Here is a 20,175-nt window from a genome sequence, read left to right on the forward strand (position 1 = left end):
TTGCTGGCTGCAGCGAGGGAGGGAGAATATTCAGTTTTCCGAACAGTGGAACGGATCTCGAACGGTGAGTAAAAAACGCTAAATAGTGCAAAAAGTGTTTGTGACTTTTACTTTCCATGAAATAAGTGTTTCAATTGTGCAAGTAAAATAGATTGGATAATGAAATTGAAATTCCGGGTATTTTTAAGTGTGATATGCTGAACATGTAGATCGCGACAGACTGCAAGCGACATCTGTCAAATATTAAAATGCACACGTTCTTATGGACACAGTTATGTAGTCGTGCAGCTGCCTCAATAACTATGTCTTTAAGAACGTGTGTATTTTAATATTTGACAAATATCCTGCAGTCTATCGCATCTACGTATTAAAACTTAATTGTCAATTTGTTTCCATTACCGTTAATTAACTAAATAAATTATTTTAAAGTAACGATTTATCTTTGAATATTTATGATATTTATAAAAAAAATCGTACTTTAAAATATTCATTAAATATGCACTTTTTGCACTATTATTATTATTATACATATTTTATGATTATATATAACATTTCGTATTTTCTTTTAATAGGCGTAAATGTTGGCTCAAACGTTTAGGTGTTTTTGAAGATCAAAATGAAAAAACACCTAAACATATTTTTGCGTGTGAGCGGCATTTTTCTGAAGAAATGCGTAACGCAAAAAAACTGCGTCCGAGAGCCGTTCCGGATATAAATTTAATTATTGAGCCAATGTTTAACGCCCCAAATTCTTTTTTTGAAAACCCTATTGAAATGGGCGTTGAAGATTTTTTTTCCCCAAATGGAAGAATCTGCCTCAAATGCAAACGGTGCATCGAGGCAGCTGCTTCCGCTTTTAGAAAGGGAAGACCGCGGGAATATTTTAGAGCCTCTGCCACTTCTTGAGGAGGAACTACTAAATAGTAATGAAAAAGCCGCGCAAACATGTAGGGGTCTGACAGCAGGGACAGATAGGAAAAAAAAATTGAGGGAAGAGAATAGGATTTTAAAAATAAAATTAGATGAAAAAAGAACAGGAGAATAGGAGTTTAAAAGCTCAGGTGGTCCAAATGGCAACTGAATTAGAAAGATGTAGGGAAATGTTAAGAAGTAGTTCATTTAGGGAAAAGTCAGATCCTCTTGAGATAGTTTGCAGCAAAGTTCCTCCTCAGTTAGGTGCTTGTATTAGAAGTAGTTTTGTTAATAGTAATCGCCAAAGTCAAGGTCGGCGATATGATAGTTTTCTTAAAACTTTAGCTTTGGGTGTATTTTTTGTCGCCAATCGCTTACCGCTACCTAAAGCACCAACTTAGTTTTCCCTCGGAAATTACGTTACATAATTTTGTCGCAGATTGGCCTCGTTTCCCAGGTTGCACCCAAAGCAGTATAAAGTCTTTACAAATTAGGAGTAAGGGATTTTCTTTCGAACAAAAGTTCATATCAGTTTCTTGTGATGAAATGTCACTGAAATGTCATCTGCAGTATGATAGGAAATTTGATAGGGTGATAGGTCTGGAAGATTATGGCGATGAAAATCGCACATCTAGAATAACCACAACTGCAATGACCATAATGGTGCAAGGTATAGGTGGGAACCTTGGTCCCACCCGTTAGCTTATTTCTTTATTAGAGGCTCATGTAAAGGGATGTCCTCAAGAAATATATTCTTGAAGCCATTACCCAACTTCAAAATATAGGGCTAGTTCCTTGCCATTTTGTTTGTGACCAGGGTACCAATTTTCAAAATTTAGCCAATTTGCTAGGTGTTTCAATGTCACGGCCTTTTTCAATGTTAATGGTAAGGAAATATGTTTTTTACGATAGCCCCCATTTATTAAAATGTAGTCAGAAACTGCTTACAAAATATGAAAAATAAAGTCGATTTTAAAAATAGTCGCGTATGTTGGTCAGATATAGTCCATTTTTATAAACAGGACTCTAAGTCGAGTTATCGGTGTGCGCATAAATTAACCGATGCTCATATATACCCCAATACATTTCAAAAAATGAAAGTTAAATTCGCGTCTCAAGTGTTAAGTAATATGGTCGCTTCAGGTATGCTTTCTCTTTACAGCTCGGGAGCCTTAAGCTCAAATAGTATGAGTTTTATTAATACCGCGGATTTCGTTTCTTTTTTTAATAAATTATTCGATATCTTTAATAGTAGTTTCACTGAGGCCATTGTACCCACTAAAAAGTTTTTATAAGTTCCCCGGAGCAAAACCAGTTTTTAGATGAGGCAGAAAAAGTTTTAAAAACAATTCGGATCGTAGATGAGTTAGGAAACAACACAACAAATAATTTCAATTTTATTAAGGGGTGGTTAATTAATATTAATAGTTTAAGACGATTGTGGCGATTGCTGTCACACTCAGGATTTCCTTACCTAAAGACAAGACGACTATGTCAGGACAGCTTAGAGCATTTTTTTGGTCACATTAGAAGTAGGGGAGGTACTAGAGTAACACCTTTCATGTTCTCTAGTTTATTTAGGAAGTCGTGGGGTTTACGTTACGTAAATATCGTAACAAAAGGTAACTGTGAGCTGCCTTTAGAACCCGAAGCCACAGTTATATCAGAACATAGCCATAATGTTCTTCTTAATGTGTGCAATGATTCCGTTTTAAGTGACCTTTCTTGGCAGGATTTCCAGGGTTTACCACGGCCCGAACACTCCATTGTTAGATCCATTACTTTAGATAGTAGTTTAGAAATTAACTTTTTAAAGGAAAATGCTTTTAACTATTTTTGCGGCTACCTTTATTTGAAAATTTTTAAAATGCACACATGCCTCCTGCCATTACCTTATTTAGGAGATGAAATTCCTTCTGATGAATTCATCTTCATACACCAAAACCAGATCGATAAATGCAACTTAGTGAAGCCGCCTCAAGAATTTGTTGCATTTATTAATAATTTAGAAACAAAATTTGTTGAGGAATTTGACAGAAATTGTCATAAAATAGGATTAGGAGAAATTCTTTTACTAAATTAAAGATATTAGGCCCTTCTTGTGTTGTGAAGACTGTGACCCAAAGGTAGTTATTGCTCTATTTATTAGAATTAGAATTTATTTTGTGACTAAATTTTTAAATAAAGATTTATCTCTACCCAATTTTAAGAATAAAATTTTGTGTGTTTCTCATTTGTAGTTTTTATCTTCCTTTTTTAGTGGTTGCAATGAGCTAAATATTTTATACTAAAATAATATTTTTAAGCAGATTCGCATTAAGAGACTCTAAAGTTAGAACGATAAAGAATAGAAAGTTTTTAATTACAAATTAGAATTTGGGGCTTAAATATTGGCATTTGTATATATAGTACGTTTATTTTTATAGTTTTAAGTATCATACTCGTATAGTATTATTATGTGATATCAAGTGATATTGTTTTTGTTACTTTTTTTATACTTTTTATACTCGTATATGAATTGTTATCGTTATGTTTTTTCATTTTTTTATGTAAATAAATTTTTAATGGGTGATATAGGCCTACTGGGGAACCGAGCACCCAAAAATAACTTCGGTAACGCGCCATTTTGCATACCTCATAGGTGGTGTGGAAAATGCGAATTGGGTGTTTTACATATTTAAAATGCCCAAAAAATAGTTTTTTTCTGATCTGGCCACAATGGAAAATGTTATAAAAAACGCTTATTTTGAGGCGCTCTCACACTGGAATAAGTTTAACATCCCCTTATTCCTGATGTTAGCCCTTAAAAATAGCTTTGTATCTTAACTGCTAGTAGCTGCTAGCAATCAGGAAGAAAAACATTGACAGTTACTCTCACAAAGAGCGAAATAACAAAAAAGTAAAGAAACGGAAAACTAGCAAGAAAATACCAAAATGTTGTTTTTCACAATCACTTCATATCAATACTTGAAAATTAATCCAAAAAAATTATTTTCACAATTCAAAATAATGAAAATAAGCAAAATCAAAGAAAATTCGTCAAATATCGCTTTTTGACACATGTGTTTCTTCATAAAGTAGTAGCTATTTTCTGATTTGATTTCACTAGCAGAAATTAACAACTCTCTCAGCTTTTTACGCTCTCAATTTATGCTCTTTTCTAGTTTCTGCTAGTTTTTTTTGGTTAAAAAACGCTTTTCCAACAAAAATTGTGCTAGCTAGTAATAGTTAAGAGATAAAAAACCAACCTAATGAGTGTTACCAAGTCAAAGGGATGAGACAGTTTAACAATGATATACGCGTTTTAATGGTTAGTCATTGTTCAATTACGGATGACATAGCACCACACTCAAATGTCAAGATGAACGACTATATTTTCAAATCGAACCCGCCATAGATAATTTTAAACTTATTTAAATCAAATATTTCTTACAGATTCATTGAAAAAAAAAAGATGAAAACTTGTTAAGCTCGTGGAATAAAATCCTGAAACTGTACAAGGCAAGACACATTTTGGTAGCAGTAAGATTAAAACTGGATTGGATTGTTATTGAAAATTGAAGAAGTCGATTTCCGAACCCGATCGGTTAATACGCTCAACCAATATACATGTGTAATTATTCCCAGTCCTCTGAATTTGTAGTTGATTGATTCGTTCCCGTTTTGTAAGAATACTCAATACAATAAATTTTGTCCTTTTGGTTGATTTTATAAAAAATTAACTCACTCCGCGGCTTCGCACTCATTAAATCTTTTGAAGGAATATCAAAGATTACTAATAAAACAAAATTTCTAAATACATAATATGTACACGAATACTATACCGTTGATCAACTTTGTGATTGTGGTGTTAACCCAAATTTTTTCTGATTAATGGTTTTGATGTATTTTTTTTAGATTTTTATATTTTTCGAAACAAATTTTTTCAATTCCGAAAATTATTTTACAAAAAGAAACTGAAATTTATTTCATCGAATAAAATTGCAAAACAGCGGTGATTTTCCAAAAGATTGTGCAAATTTTCACATCTTTCCGAACGATAACGTTACAGTTAACATTACGTTATTCTGTGGTAAAAATCAGAGCTGTTGGTATTTACCTCCCTATAGCATATTCATCATATAGTATATATTTGAGTTAGTTAGATTGATTTTAATATAAATATTTCGGATATGAAGCACATTGTAGTCGGTCGTGTAATTTGCCTAACATCAAATGTTGAATTTGTAAGAAATATTTTACATAGACAAGTTGAAGTAGTGCGGTCATCCGCAAGTACAGTGAAATCGCTCATAAGCGGACAATGGCGGGGCCAGCCTTCCTATCCGGTTCATAGAGTTGTCCTTAATAAACATCAAAAAATATATAATTATGTGTAATAATTATGAAATTATTATAATAGGGGAAATAAAAAAAAATTATTTGGTAATGGTCAAAACATATATACATACCAATATTTAATTAATTGAAAATAAGTTTTTAATTTCTGTTTGATGTTGTTGCCGCTTTAGAAGTTTAGATTGGAAAACTCACTCAATATTTTTCAGACACTTAAAACCCCTGGTAGTCATTTCTTGAGAATTATTTCAAGTTTTTTACTTAAATCAAAAAGGAGTCAACACAGCCTGTCTCGGAGCACACATTATTATCAAAATCAATGAATCAATGAATGTAGATTATTACTATTCAATAAAGTTCATGTTAAATTACTGTTGTCGAAGGTGGATGTCAGAGTCCGCCCGAGAAAAGATACTATTGGGCGAGAACGAGCGATGAACCACTGCATATTTTTTCATATGCAATCGCTCGAAAGATGTCAGACTGAGAGCGAAGCGATAAAGCGAGAGAACAGTTCGCAAACTGATGACCAGAAAGGGACAGATCAAGAAAATAGTCGTATTGCTGTCAGAGTTGAGTGACAGTGAAATAGATAAGTTTAGAATACACCGAGTTCATGCATATCAAATACAAAAACAGCTAGCACGATATAATGAAATTGAGCGATTCCGCAGACGCAGTGTTCCTGTGATTCTGGAACCAGCTGCATTCCACTATGATCCGACGCTACGACCTTTTGATAGAAGCTGTGAACAGTGGATCTGGTAGAATAATAATTCCATAATTCCTTGATGCTCTCGGAGGAACCAAAAGAACGTTCAATATTTCATTGTTTTTGTCGAGGATCCGATCGCGGAATGATGTAGCACGTCTGAAATAGCTGCGAGTCTGCATAAAGGCGAGTGAACTGCACATTCTGCCTTAAAATTACCATTGAACATACAAACCACTGAAACACCAATTTACAACATCGCCAAAAATCGCGCAATGGCCAAGATCCTACAAGAATCCCCGATAAACTGTTTCTGACCAACTAAATGCATCCCTCATCGAATTTGTGGCAGTACGCAAAGAAACTAAAATTAACAACTAATATGCGAGCATTTTTGTAAGAAGATGAAACTGCAAATGTGTTTTCGAAGCAGTTGTTAAACATTGCAAATAATAAAGTCGCAGTGGACACTTCGACCGGATTCATCACATTACCAACAGATTTCTGTCTCATCACAGACACAAAATAAGAGCTTATTCAGCGTGTTTACCCAGATATAACGCAACAATTCAATAGTCATAACTGGCTAGGTGAACAAGCAATACGACCATTTATAATTTTCTTCCAGAACAAATGGTACTATAAACTCAAATAAGTATCCTTAACTTCTTACCGCTGGTGGGGAAAAAATATAGACTTACATACATATGTATATGAGCTGAGAATTTATTCATTCTGATTTTATTTTGTATTTTCCTTGCTTATATACAAATTTTAAAACTATCTTAAATAACTAAATATATGTGTATGTGTGTGTGTTTGTATGCCCAGCAAAACCTGCGTAACCGAAACTCCCACACATTTACACAATTTTTACTTATTACTAACACACCCTCACAAATCATTTAATTGCGTAAAGAGTCTATCCGCGGTGCCTTTTGATTGTTTTATATTACAAGCTCTTCACACAACATCTTTTCTATAAAAACAAAACAAAAGAAGACAAATTGATTTCGGACTTGCCACTGTTTATGGAAAACGATGTATGTAAAAGTATACAACATGATAACATGATTGTTTACATTCGTTTATTCGTTGCGAAAATTCGAATTCAAAGAAAAAGAAATTCGGCACGCGTGTTAAATTGTGAAAAATTTGTATTCTAATTAAATTTGGTTATATTTTATGAAAAAAGTGATTAAAAACGTGATTATAAAAGTGGTCCATATATAATTTGAAAAGGTGAGTAAACGGAGTAAATTTTAATATGAAAAAAAATACATTTAGTGCTTACATGAGCCGAGAAAAAAAGGCTTTTAATGTCAGTGCCTCCAAATTTGCCAAAATATGTAGTATTAATGTGAATTCTGATAGTGATTCAAATGTGGAAGAATTGAGCTCCGTAGATGTATCTTTAAATGATTATGATAGCCAAGATACCATTGATAGTGATAGTGGCAATGTGAATATTGTAGTGAAAAATGATAAATGCAAAGAAATAAAAGCTTGGGCTTTACGCAATAGAGTGTCCCACAATACAGTGACTGATTTGCTTCAAACCTTGCGAAAAATAGGTTTAGTGGATTTGCCCTTAACAGCAAAAAGTCTATTAGGTACAAGTAGAAAAAAAGTTAATATTGAAACCATTCCAAGTGGCGCGTTTTTATATAGAGGAATTCAAAATTATTTTGAGAAAAATTCATTTCCTCACCTTGAAATAAAAGATAGCATTGTACTTGATATAGGAATAGATGGTCTTAGATTATTCAAAAATTCTTATAAGGTGTTATGGCCAATTTTAGCGTCCATCGTTGATTTTCCAAACGAATTGCCATTTACAGTAGCATGTTTTTCTGGAACAGAAAAACCCTGGAATATTAACGATTTCTTAAAAGACTTTTGTGAAGAAGTAGCTTATTTAAAAGAAAATGGTCTTCAGGTAGGTTCTTCTTCCGTTAAAAAGAAATTTAACATTCGTTTATTTTGCTGTGATTCTCCCGCTCGAGCTTTTGTCACAGGTGTGCAATCGCACACTGGAAAAACCAGCTGTTCGAAATGCGATCAAATCGGAGAATACAAAGAGAGAAGAGTTTGTTTTTCAAAACGAGTTAATCAATTAAGAACTGACTTGTCTTTTAAAAATAGAATTGATAAATCACATCATATTAATCCATTTAAATTTAGAGAAAGCATTTTAGAATTAGCTAATTTCAATATGGTCTCCCAATTTTCATTAGACCCGATGAATCTTGTAGATCTTGGTGGATGTAAAAAGTTGCTTCAATTACTAATTAAGAAAGGGAATATAAATGTAAGCAAAATTAACGAAAAAATAACTTTTCTCTCTAATTTAGTTCCTTCTGAGTTTGGCAGGATATGTAGAAGTTTAGATGAAATCAGCAATTGGAAAGCGACAGAGTTTAGGCAGTTTTTATTGTATGTAGGCATATTTGTCCTAAAACATTGTATTAGTAGTGACCATTACTACCATTTTTTATTATTGAACGCAGGAAAGGCTGTTATCATGTGAAAAATCATATAGTACTGAAGCCAACGTTGCCCAACAAATATTACAAGGATTCGTTGATTTGTTTGGGAATATATACGGAGACCATTTAGTTAGTTATAACGTGCATGGTTTACTGCATTTAACTGACTGCACTAAGCAATTCGGTCCTCTAGATCAGTTTTCAGCCTATAAGTTTGAAAACCATATGCAATATTTAAAAAAACTTATAAATAAACCGAATAAAATCCTTCAGCAATTGCATTTAAGACTTGATGAAAGAACTAATACAAACATTGAACCCAACAAAACTTTAAAAATTAATTTATTTAATATAGAATTTAAAAAAGAAAAAGATTGTTATTGTTTTAGTGAAAAATTAGGGCCCATAAAAGTAATAACTATGTCAGACGAATCTGGTTGCGTTATGGTATCTGCACATTGTTTTTTAGATGTTGAAAATTATTTTGAAGAACCTTTAGAATCGTCATCGGGTTTAGGTATTTTAGTAGCGAAGAAATTAGATAAAAAAGTATTTAAAATCAAAAAAGACGACATAGTTTACAAATATTTCTCTATTTCACATGAGGGAAAGTTTCTCCTTATACCCTTTCTACATCATTTATTTCATAAATTTTCAAATTAGGATTTTTAAGTCTTTATGTACATATATTTTTCTCGGCTCATTTTATTACATTTTCATAAATTTTTGGAAAAGAACTTTGATACTGCCAATTTTTATTTCTCAATTAGATGGAAAATATATTTGACGAAATTGACTTGGAGGATTGTCCAACAACGTCTTCAACTCCCGCAAAAGGTATGTAAATAAATGTAAACTTACAAAATTTCGTTTCAATATATTGTTACGTTTTTGTTATTGTAGACCAATTACATTTAAAGCGTAAAAAGTTTAACACGTCTGGTTGCTACAATACAGAGGTCAACATTTCAAAACGACCTGTGGAAGGAAACGGTAATCTAACATCCATATAATTTATTTCTTTAAATTTGTTCAATTTATTATGTTTCCAACCTTTTTCCAGAGGTTATTGCCATTTTAACCACTATTTCCAAACAGCTTGACGATTTGACGACGAGGGTATGCGATTTGGAAACTAAAATCGATAAGCATTTAAAGAAAATGTAAGTGAACAGTTTTTATATGCATACATTATTATTTTTCTCTACATGTCTCTTTGTTTCTTTTTCAGATTATTCATAAAAGTGAAGAAATGGCGCAGCAAAAAACCGTTCGTGAATGCAAGGTCCTCATCCGCAAAATTCATCAATCGGTATGCCGAATGACTGGTAAAGATGTCGACAAGATTCAAACCGAAATTGCTTCCACCCTTTGGAAATGGACGAAAAATTGAAAGGCGACGAATTTGCTGCTACAACGGTAAGTAATATATAAACTTTTTTCAATAAACAATTCAGTTTTTACATACTATTTTTATTTACAGAAACAATTCGTTTTGAGGATAAAAGGTACTTCAGATAGTGTACATAATGTGTTGTTAAGTCTGTACACTGATGAACTTCTTTATTTATGTAACTGGGACGGTAGGGGTGGGAAGCAACCTCTCTCCAAATTCCTGCTGGTTTCCGGCACGCGTTGCCGGCATGTCACTAGGTAACATGACCGGCACTGTTCTAACTGGGTGTATTGCAGCATATTGTTTCCCAGTTAGAACAGTGCCGGTCATGTTACCTAGTGACATGCCGGTAACGCGTGCCGGTTTAATTGTCACACTTTCCTATCACGCTCTTAAGGGCGAATCAAAAAACCTCCCAAAACTTTTGTATACATGTGATTTTTATCACCTTCTTGAGCACACATTTTCTGCTACAATAAAACTATATCCTCGCTACTCACACTTTAGTTAAATTTAAGGCAAACGGGGAAAACTGGTTCCAGGAAAGCGCGACGCTGCATGCTATACTAGCCTAGTGGTTAAACGCACGGCTTGGTATTCCATGAGACTGCAGTTCGAATCTCAAAATAAAAGATTTTTTATTTTTTTTTTAATTTTTTTTCAAATTATTTTTAACAAAAATTACATTAAAGTTTAAATTAAAACAAATATTTCATTATTAATTCAATTCCTGCTTTGCAATGCTTTCTTAAAATCTAGTATGTATTAAAATAATTATTTTTAATAATATCAGAAATACATATAACTTTTTAATAAATATTTAAAGGGTTCACTCCTCAGTTCTCCTCTTCCTATAAATTCTTTGTTTGTGCCTATGGTGGCTCATTTCAATGGCTTTTCGAACTTGTTTTTCGAACATTGCCAATCCATACGTTATGAATGAATCTATAAAAAAACATAATGAAAATTACAAATTAAAACAAATAATTGTAAGTAAAATTAAATAAAAAACAGAATTTACCGTATAAAATGTTGGAAACCAGCAGGAATTTGGAGAGAGGTTGCTTCCCACCCCTACCGTCCCAGTTACATAAATAAAGAAGTTCATCAGTGTACAGACTTCGCAACACATTATGTACACTATCTGAAGTACCTTTTATCCTCAAAACGAATTGTTTCTGTAAATAAAAATAGTATGTAAAAACTGAATTGTTTATTGAAAAAATTGTATATATTACTTACCGTTGTAGCAGCAAATTCGTGGACTTTCAATTTTTCGTCCATTTCCAAAGGGTGGAAGCAATTTCGGTTTGAACGTTGTCGACATCTTCACCAGTCATTCGGCATACCGATTGATGAATTTTGCGGATGAGGACCTTGCATTCACGAACCGTTTTTTGCTGCGCCATTTCTTCACTTTTATGAATAATCTGAAAAAGAAACAAAGAGACATGTAGAGAAAAATAATAATGTATGCATATAAAAACTGTTCACTTACATTTTCTTTTAAATGCTTATCGATTTTAGTTTCCAAATCGCATACCCTCGTCGTCAAATCGTCAGGCTGTTTGGAAACAGTGGTTAAAATGTCAATAACCTCTGGAAAAAGGTTGGAAACATAACAAATTAAACAAATTTAAAGAAATAAATTATATGGATGTTAGATTACCGTTTCCTTCCACAGGTCGTTTTGAAATGTTGACCTCTGTATTGTAGCAACCAGACGTGTTAAACTTTTTACGCTTTAAATGTAATTGGTCTACAATAACAAAAACGTAACAATATATTGAAACGAAATTTTGTAAGTTTACATTTATTTACACATACCTTTTGCGGGAGTTGAAGACGTTGTTGGACAATCCTCTAAGTCAATTTCGTCAAATATATTTTCCATCTAATTGAGAAATAAAAATTGGCAGTATCAAAGTTCTTTTCCAAAAATTTAAGAAAATGTAATAAAATGAGCCAAGAAAAATAAATGTACATAAATACTTAAAAATCCTAATTTGAAAATTTATGAAATAAATGATGTAGAATGGGTATAAGGAGAAACTTTCCCTCATGTGGAATAGAGAAATATTTGTAAACTATATGCCGTCTTTTTTGATTTTAAATACTTTTTTATCTAATTTCTTCGCTACTAAAATACCTAAACCCGATGACGATTCTAAAGGTTCTTCAAAATAATTTTCAACATCTAAAAACAATGTGCAGATACCATAACGCAACCAGATTCGTCTGACATAGTTATTACTTTTATGGGCCCTAATTTTTCACTAAAACAATAACAATCTTTTTCTTTTTTAAATTCTATATTAAATAAATTAATTTTTAAAGTTTTGTTGGGTTCAATGTTTGTATTAGTTCTTTCATCAAGTCTTAAATGCAATTGCTGAAGGATTTTATTCGGTTTACTTTTTTTTAAATATTGCATATGGTTTTCAAACTTATAGGCTGAAAACTGATCTAGAGGACCGAATTGCTTAGTGCAGTCAGTTAAATGCAGTAAACCATGCACGTTATAACTAACAAATGGTCTCCGTATATATTCCCAAACAAATCAACGAATCCTTGTAATATTTGTTGGGCAACGTTAGCTTCAGTACTATATGATTTTTCACATGATAACAGCCTTTCCTGCGTGCAATAATAAAAAATGGTAGTAATGGTCACTACTAATACAATGTTTTAGGACAAATATGCCTATATATCTACAATAAAAACTGCCTAAACTCTGTCGCTTTCCAATTGCTGATTTCATCTAAACTTCTACATATCCTGCCAAACTCAGAAGGAACTAAATTAGAGAGAAAAGTTATTTTTTCGTTAATTTTTTGCTTACATTTATATTCCCTTTCTTAATTAGTAATTGAAGCAACTTTTTACATCCACCAAGATCTACCACAAGATTCATCGGGTCTAATGAAAATTGGGAGACCATATTGAAATTAGCTAATTTCTAAAATGCTTTCTCTAAATTTAAATGGATTAATATGATGTGATTTATCAATTCTATTTTTAAAGACAAGTCAGTTCTTAATTGATTAACTCGTTTTGAAAAACAACTCTTCTCTCTTTGTATTCTCCGATTTGATCGCATTTCGAACAGCTGGTTTTTCCAGTGTGCGATTGCACACCTGTGACAAAAGCTCGAGCAGGAGAATCACAGCAAAATAAACGAATGTTAAATTTCTTTTTAACGGAAGAAGAACCTACCTGAAGACCGTTTTCTTTTAAATAAGCTACTTCTTCACAAAAGTCTTTTAAGAAATCGTTAATATTCCAGGGTTTTTCTGTTCCAGAAAAACATGATACTGTAAATGGCAATTCGTTTGGAAAATCAACGATGGACGCTAAAATTGGCCATAACACCTTATAAGAATTTTTGAATAATCTAAGACCATCTATTCCTATATCAAGTACAATGCTATCTTTTATTTCAAGGTGAGGAAATGAATTTTTCTCAAAATAATTTTGAATTCCTCTATATAAAAACGCGCCACTTGGAATGGTTTCAATATTAACCTTTTTTCTACTTGTACCTAATAGACTTTTTGCTGTTAAGGGCAAATCCACTAAACCTATTTTTCGCAAGGTTTGAAGCAAATCAGTCACTGTATTGTGGGACACTCTATTGCGTAAAGCCCAAGCTTTTATTTCTTTGCATTTATCATTTTTCACTACAATATTCACATTGTCACTATCACTATCAATGGTATCTTGGCTATCATAATCATTTAAAGATATATCTACGGAGCTCAATTCTTCCACATTTGAATCACTATCAGAATTCACATTAATACTACATATTTTGGCAAATTTGGAGGCACTGACATTAAAAGCCTTTTTTTCTCGGCTCATGTAAGCACTAAATGTATTTTTTTCATATTAAAATTTACTCCGTTTACTCACCTTTTCAAATTATATATGGACCACTTTTATAATCACGTTTTTAATCACTTTTTTCATAAAATATAACCAAATTTAATTAGAATACAAATTTTTCACAATTTAACACGCGTGCCGAATTTCTTTTTCTTTGAATTCGAATTTTCGCAACGAATAAACGAATGTAAACAATCATGTTATCATGTTGTATACTTTTACATGCATCGTTTTCCATAAACAGTGGCAAGTCCGAAATCAATTTGTCTTCTTTTGTTTTGTTTTTATAGAAAAGATGTTGTGTGAAGAGCTTGTAATATAAAACAATCAAAAGGCACAGCGGATAGACTCTTTACGCAATTAAATGATTTGTGAGGGTGTGTTAGTAATAAGTAAAAATTGTGTAAATGTGTGGGAGTTTCGGTCACGCAGGTTTTGCTGGGTGCGCATTGCATGTAAATGCATGAGTATGTTTATGTCCATACATACATATGTACATATGTCATTCAAAAATATGTATGTATTTATGTATGTTTGAAAATAAATATTTATTTTTAATTGTATTTCGGCTTTGCTGATAAGTATGCAAGTTAACACCAGAAATGTTGCCAATAAACCAATAACTGCCGACGTCAACTATCTCCCAATAGGAAATATTCCAGACGTTTAGTCAGCAGAAACAAACAATTATGAACAACATCCGCCATGCGCCGCATAAGCGAACGTTAACCAAAAGTGCTGACGCAAGTAAATTTAAGCAATACTAAGAATATGTTTAATTGTAAATAAGTTAGTTGTTATTTTGGATTCAACCAATAAAGGTCGTTAATTTGCATGTTCAATGATATTTGAACAAATGGTTTCCTTCAAATCAGTCGACACCATTATGAACCATGATGACGTAGTCAACTATCCCACGGAATTTTTAAATTCACTGGAATTGTCTGGATTACTACTTCACAATTTGCAGTTAAAAGTTGCTTCGAAACATTAATCAAACTCGACTGTGCAATGGAACAACACTGGCTGTGAAAAAGCTGATTAATAACGACAACAATAATAAAAGGAAAATTTAAAAGAGAGGATACCATTCGATTTTAAACGCTTGCAATTTCCTGGCCTTTGCGATTACCGTATATAAATCGCAAGGCCAATCTTTAGAAGTTTGCGGAATCAACTAGACGTTTCCCAGTTTCGCGCTTGGACAATTGTACGTCGCGTGTTGGCGCTGTATAACAAAACAAAAAATAAGTTTATGAGAAAGCTTTAAATTGGTTAACAGACTGTATCATAACAGTGTGTCTCTGTCAATATCAAATTTAAACCTTATAAATAGCCAGTATTGTTGGAAAGTTTTGTTTTATATGTAAGAAACATGATGTGTCATTCAAAAAATGTTTTCTTTATTAAATACGGATTCATGTTGTTTGTTATAAAATTTCGATCAGAAGACATCTATAACCGGATGAAACTGGACGCTTTTGTTGAGTTCTTTCCCAAAAGACTTTGGCTTTTAAAGGAGAAACTTGCATAGGTGAAAAACTAGCCAAGGAACGTTTAACAGTTTTACCCTTTGCAACTCATCTGCAAGCTATTTGGAAGTCACAAGTCCTGGATGACTCGTAAGATAAGGACAGAGTTGCTGCACCAATCAGATAGACAAATAATAAGTGAGAGAGGAAAGGTTTTGCTATTTTTGGGCAAAGCCACTTCAGGGACATGACAATCGCTTAATCATGATACGAAACTTCAAATTGCATTATCGCAACTTTATATTAGAAACAAGATTGTTGAATTAAAGTTCAAAAAGCGTCTCAGAATTTGCAAAATCAATGAACGTCTTAACGCGAAACAAGTTTAATCTGAAACAATACTATATTATTTTTGCAAAGCGAAATTCATAAAAACTAAGTGGTTGAGTAGTAACTCTGGCGACGTTTACTATTGGCACAAACAAGACGACTTTTTATCAAGAAATTATTTCCGCTTCTGAAAAGATGCAAATAGCGAAATTCTTAAGCGGACTCTAGTCACTATTTGATACATTTCGAAGTAATGTCTCCATTTGTGACAAGTTACTATTCACAACACAGTATCAAATTGTTTCAAATTTGTCACCTGATGGTTAGCAGGTCACAAAATTAAAAAGAACTCTTGTTTGCCATTTTGCCATTTGAATATACTGATACTTAACTTACAGAGATCATCATAGATATAATCGTTTGTCATTTTTTATATTTTGCAAGCAACTCAGGACATACATACCCTCCGATATTTATATGTAGGAGTACAAAAGAATTTAAAATACCATAACTTTAAAATAGAAATAAACAAAGATAATAACCAATTGTATTTGTAAATGTATTTTAAAAGAGAGATGACAAATAGAAAGCTCAGATAAAATAGTATTGCAAGATCAGACTTTATATCATTAGAAAAACTTAAAACTAACGTAAATTATCCTAAACATCCAGCCCGGTCGAATCGAAAACCTCCTTCTCTAGCAATAGACATAGTTTCTGGATCCTCTGCAGGTTCTTAACGTGACATTGCGGACCACACCATTAGCTTAGGAATGTACTGTTATCACTTGACCTAGGCACCAGTGGGTTGGAGGCAGGTTCTCCTGTTTGACTAGGACGATATCATCCACCCTTATATTCCTTGTGCACCGAAGCCATTTGTTTCGTCTCTGCAAAATAGTGAGATACCCAAAATCCTTTTTGTATTTGACGTATCGATTGCTATTTTTTCAGTCGCTAGGAAAATGTTTCAGATCTGATTCGGCGACCGCCAGTGGTGAAGACCCAATCACCAGGCGTTAACGCAAGTTTCTCTTCAGGATCGTCGTGAAGTGGTGTAATAGGACGGGAATTGACTATACCACATGACCGTACATGGCGTACCTAAGCGGCGTGTTACGCACTGGTAATGAAATGCCAATGAGTGCCCGAATTTGCTAACGATTACTGATTACTGTCACCCTGCCATGCTGCAGGATCTTCCTTCAGGAGTCGGTTGGTACCAACAAACGCTGTACGGTTATCTCTTTATAAACTCCGACAAGGAACGCGTCGGCTGACGAAACAAGTAAAATCATCTAAAAAGGCTTGTGCTGATACCACCCCCAAGACTTGTGATTAACCACCTCAATGTGTACAGCCTTGGTAACCATACAAACGAAAATTATGAGATACGTTTTGATAAACGTCCGAGAGCATTTCGTTCTGATTCATAATGTGAAAGGTCCACAGTAATCGGAATCGTTAATTATGTCCTCGTTCGGCATTGTGAATGCGTCTTCCAACACGTATTATTCGGTCTTTGTCTATAAATGTAAGTCTGGAAGATTCTAAGCCTGAATTAGACTTCAATTGTCGGAATTCATCTGCAAAATGTTCCTCTTGCGCTGAAAGGATTATAGTGTGTAGTGCGTCGTCCATTTCCTGAGCAACGATCATCGGTTGGAGAAAGTGTCAACGCTTTCTTAACCATGGTATGATAATCAGCCTTATCGTGAATTTTCATTTCGTGTGGAATGATTCACATTTCGCCTATGCCGTTCACCTATGCTATTTTGAATATTCACCATGCGAAACAGTTCGCTTCGAATTATTTCCACCCTATCGTGAACGGCATCAACGGCGAAATAATTGTCAAATTATTGGTGAAATTTTTCGTTAAAATTTTGTGCGCGAAATATATTTGAATCATGTAAGTATCAATAAAAATTAGATAAAAATTCCTATTTTTATATAATTTAAAAACAATTATTTTAAGGTCAAAATCGATTAATAAAACGCAATCTGAAATTTTGCTCAGTAAAATGGCAGAAAATCCTGATTTAGCGGCTGGCTTCTCTAAACAAGGAAAAAGACAGACAAGAAGCGTTATGGAAGGAAACGGCCGCGGATTTGAACAGTGCTGGGCCTCCGACTAAAACGGTGTCTGAGTGGAAAAGGGTAATTTTCATATTAGCACTGGCTAGTAAAATTTTAAAATAATTATTACAAAAATCTGTTAAAGGTTTGGAATGACCAAAAGCGTTACGTACGCAAAAAGTTGACGTTTAATGCGGAACAAATTAGAGGCACTGGTGGGGGACCAAACCTGCATCATAAACTGTCAACATCGGAGGAAACTATTGTAGCAATCACTGGCATGACAAATAGCGTTGAGGGATTGGAAGGAATAGTGTCACACGGATTTCAGCCGCTAAGCACAACTGAGAGTGAATTGGACGCAGAAACAATTGTGAACAAAAGTCCACAGCAAACTCCAAAAAGGAACCCCTTTCTTAAAGATGCGCCGTCATCCTCTAAAAGAAAGGGCACATCTGTGATATTAGAAGAAGAAATAGAAGTGCAAAAAGAAATCTTAAAACGGATAAGGAGAATTGAAGACAATACAAGGGCGTTGAATAAAAATTTCACAATTTTAAACAATTTAAAAGAAGAAGAATTAAAAGAACTAAAAAATCAAACGATAGAAAATAAGCGGCATAATATTGAAATAGAAAATTTGAGAAAAAGAGAAATTAAAGCAAAGTTAGAAAAAACAAGAAGGTTAATAGAAATTGAAGAAATGAAGCTTTCAATGATGAAAAGATAACTTATTCAGAATTACATTTTATTAATTTTTAATTTTATATTTATGTGGTCTCATGTTAATTTTTTTATTTTACTTATATTTTATTTGAAATACATTTTATGTTCATTGAATTAGGATTATAAGAAATGAAGAAATAGTTTTTCGTTACAGAAAAATGGAGTTAGTTTTGTTTTTCTACAAACGATATTGAAAGAAGTAATAATGCTTTAAGGGAGTGAGTGAGCTATTTGGTTCCTAATTCTTTGCGCTTCGCTCATTCTTTGCATTCCGAAATCTATGTTGTCCTCCTCCATAGTCACTAGAGATTCCTCTTCGTCACAATCAGGTATCTCAACGATATCAGCAAATTGATCTTTGAAATGAATGCATAAATTATGTAACATTACGCACACATTGAATATTTTAGCTGCTTTCTGTGGGCTGTAATAAAGTTCTCTAGCACCAAGCAAACATCTCCATCGGCTTTTAAGCAACCCAATTGCACGTTCTATAATATTTCGGCACCGAGAATGAGCTAAATTAAATTTTGCTTCTACACTTCCTCTTCAGGTGTCCTATAAGGTGTTAATAAGAAGGATTCCAGAGGATATCCTGCGTCGCCTATTCATAAAATATGTTTTTATGGTTACAAATAAAATTTGTTTAAACTAATTTACCTAACATCCAAAAGTTGCTGCGATTATTGCAAATATGTCTCTTTAGTTCCGAAACGTTCCACACTAAAGAGTCGTGACAAGCTCCAGGATGCGACGCATCAATAAATCGAAACCTCATTTTTTGGTCACAAACCTATAAGTGTTGAAGCATTTATACAGCTACAGTATGTACATATAATTTAACAAAAGTACTTACAACAAGAGCATTTAAACTAAAGTATCCTTTTCGATTATAAAATGAGTGCTTATTGTGTTTTGGTCCCACACTTTTTATATGGGTACCATCAATACACCCCATAACACTCGGAATTTTATACTTTTCATAAAATTTAAGAGCAGCACTTCTCATTTCTTCGTTACTCATCCATTTTATCCACAAACGACATAAATTCACTTCGAACACGTCAAGCATCTCTTCTAGTGTGGCACTAAAGGCAGACTGTGACAATCCCACATCGTATTCCCTACCGACACCCTTTTGGTAGCCTCCTTCTGCAAAGAAACGCAGCGAAGCCGCCAACTTCACTATTGGGGGTATTCCAAAAGATTTCATCGGGTTTGAAGCTTTGTTTGTTGTAATGTCTAGTAGATATTTAAACGCTGTTTTGTTGGTCCTATAACATTTCTGAAACCTAGAGGAACAATAGCAAATAGTTGGTATACTATTTGCATCACAAATTATTTACAAATTATACACAAATTTACAATTGATCCTGCAATTCAAGCGGATTTGAAGCATCCCTAATCTTTCTACGAGCGACTCTTTGATCTTGCACATTTTCATCTGCTAACAGCAGTCTCCTTAAATTTATATTAATCATTTTAAATTTTTCACTAAAGTAAAATGCGTTCAATTTGGTTTCTTTGTTAATATTTTATTTGACGTTTTGACAGCTGTCATCTCACATTCGAAATTTCGATGTGAAATGCTGTTCACCCGAAATCTTTCTGCGTTCATGGTAAGGTGAACGATTTCGGGTGAACGAAATATTTCGCTGGTGAACTATTCCACGCGAATATTCATGATAAGGCTGAATGGCAAACGTTCCCAAAAATTTAGTGATACTACTGAAACGTTCAGTTAACAGAATAGCATGCTTGTTTGAACGATGAGTATATAACGGATGTGACACGAGTACAATTACTTTGTTCGTTTTGCGGTTTTCGGCGACTAAT

The 20,175-nt window shown here is 33.4% G+C and overlaps 3 protein-coding genes and 1 long non-coding RNA gene across 4 annotated transcripts; 2 read left to right on the forward strand and 2 right to left on the reverse strand.

Moving 5' to 3' along the window:
• The first annotated feature begins 6,908 nt into the window (after nucleotides 1–6,908).
• Nucleotides 6,909–9,787, forward strand: LOC120781539. Its single transcript, XM_040113771.1, has 5 exons — nucleotides 6,909–7,204; nucleotides 9,222–9,288; nucleotides 9,355–9,444; nucleotides 9,515–9,614; nucleotides 9,683–9,787. The coding sequence occupies exons 2-5, from the start codon at nucleotides 9,222–9,224 to the stop codon at nucleotides 9,774–9,776; spliced, it is 351 nt and encodes a 116-aa protein (XP_039969705.1). The 5' UTR covers nucleotides 6,909–7,204; the 3' UTR covers nucleotides 9,777–9,787.
• A 795-nt stretch (nucleotides 9,788–10,582) lies between these two features.
• LOC120781679 lies at nucleotides 10,583–11,409 on the reverse strand. The gene is made up of 4 exons (XM_040113900.1): nucleotides 11,346–11,409; nucleotides 11,090–11,277; nucleotides 10,869–11,025; nucleotides 10,583–10,792 (listed from the first exon to the last, which is right to left on the reverse strand). The coding sequence occupies exons 2-4, from the start codon at nucleotides 11,129–11,131 to the stop codon at nucleotides 10,677–10,679; spliced, it is 315 nt and encodes a 104-aa protein (XP_039969834.1). The 5' UTR covers nucleotides 11,132–11,277; nucleotides 11,346–11,409; the 3' UTR covers nucleotides 10,583–10,676.
• A 5,595-nt stretch (nucleotides 11,410–17,004) lies between these two features.
• LOC120781516 lies at nucleotides 17,005–18,343 on the forward strand. Its single transcript, XM_040113737.1, has 3 exons — nucleotides 17,005–17,022; nucleotides 17,581–17,694; nucleotides 17,759–18,343. Exons 1-3 carry the CDS (start codon nucleotides 17,005–17,007, stop codon nucleotides 18,341–18,343), a joined length of 717 nt encoding a protein of 238 aa, XP_039969671.1.
• A 545-nt stretch (nucleotides 18,344–18,888) lies between these two features.
• Nucleotides 18,889–19,263, reverse strand: LOC120781676. The gene is made up of 3 exons (XR_005706127.1): nucleotides 19,196–19,263; nucleotides 19,000–19,132; nucleotides 18,889–18,943 (listed from the first exon to the last, which is right to left on the reverse strand). It is a non-coding gene; the product is annotated as an uncharacterized LOC120781676 (long non-coding RNA).
• Nucleotides 19,264–20,175: the final 912 nt, after the last annotated feature.

The sequence above is a fragment of the Bactrocera tryoni genome, unplaced genomic scaffold (assembly GCF_016617805.1).
Source record: "Bactrocera tryoni isolate S06 unplaced genomic scaffold, CSIRO_BtryS06_freeze2 scaffold_7, whole genome shotgun sequence".
Classification (NCBI taxonomy): domain Eukaryota; kingdom Metazoa; phylum Arthropoda; class Insecta; order Diptera; family Tephritidae; genus Bactrocera; species Bactrocera tryoni.

Coding starts and splice junctions, on each gene's coding strand:
- LOC120781539 (XM_040113771.1), top strand. CDS start 9,222: ATGGAAAATATATTTGACGAAATTGACTTGGAGGATTGTCCAACAACG. Junction 9,445..9,514: donor ACGACCTGTGGAAGGAAACG/GTAATCTAACAT, acceptor ACCTTTTTCCAG/AGGTTATTGCCATTTTAACC. Junction 9,615..9,682: donor GATAAGCATTTAAAGAAAAT/GTAAGTGAACAG, acceptor TTTCTTTTTCAG/ATTATTCATAAAAGTGAAGA.
- LOC120781679 (XM_040113900.1), bottom strand. CDS start 11,131: ATGGACGAAAAATTGAAAGTCCACGAATTTGCTGCTACAACG. Junction 11,026..11,089: donor ACGAATTTGCTGCTACAACG/GTAAGTAATATA, acceptor TTTTATTTACAG/AAACAATTCGTTTTGAGGAT. Junction 10,793..10,868: donor GGTTTCCAACATTTTATACG/GTAAATTCTGTT, acceptor GTTTTTTTATAG/ATTCATTCATAACGTATGGA.
- LOC120781516 (XM_040113737.1), top strand. Junction 17,695..17,758: donor CGGTGTCTGAGTGGAAAAGG/GTAATTTTCATA, acceptor AATCTGTTAAAG/GTTTGGAATGACCAAAAGCG.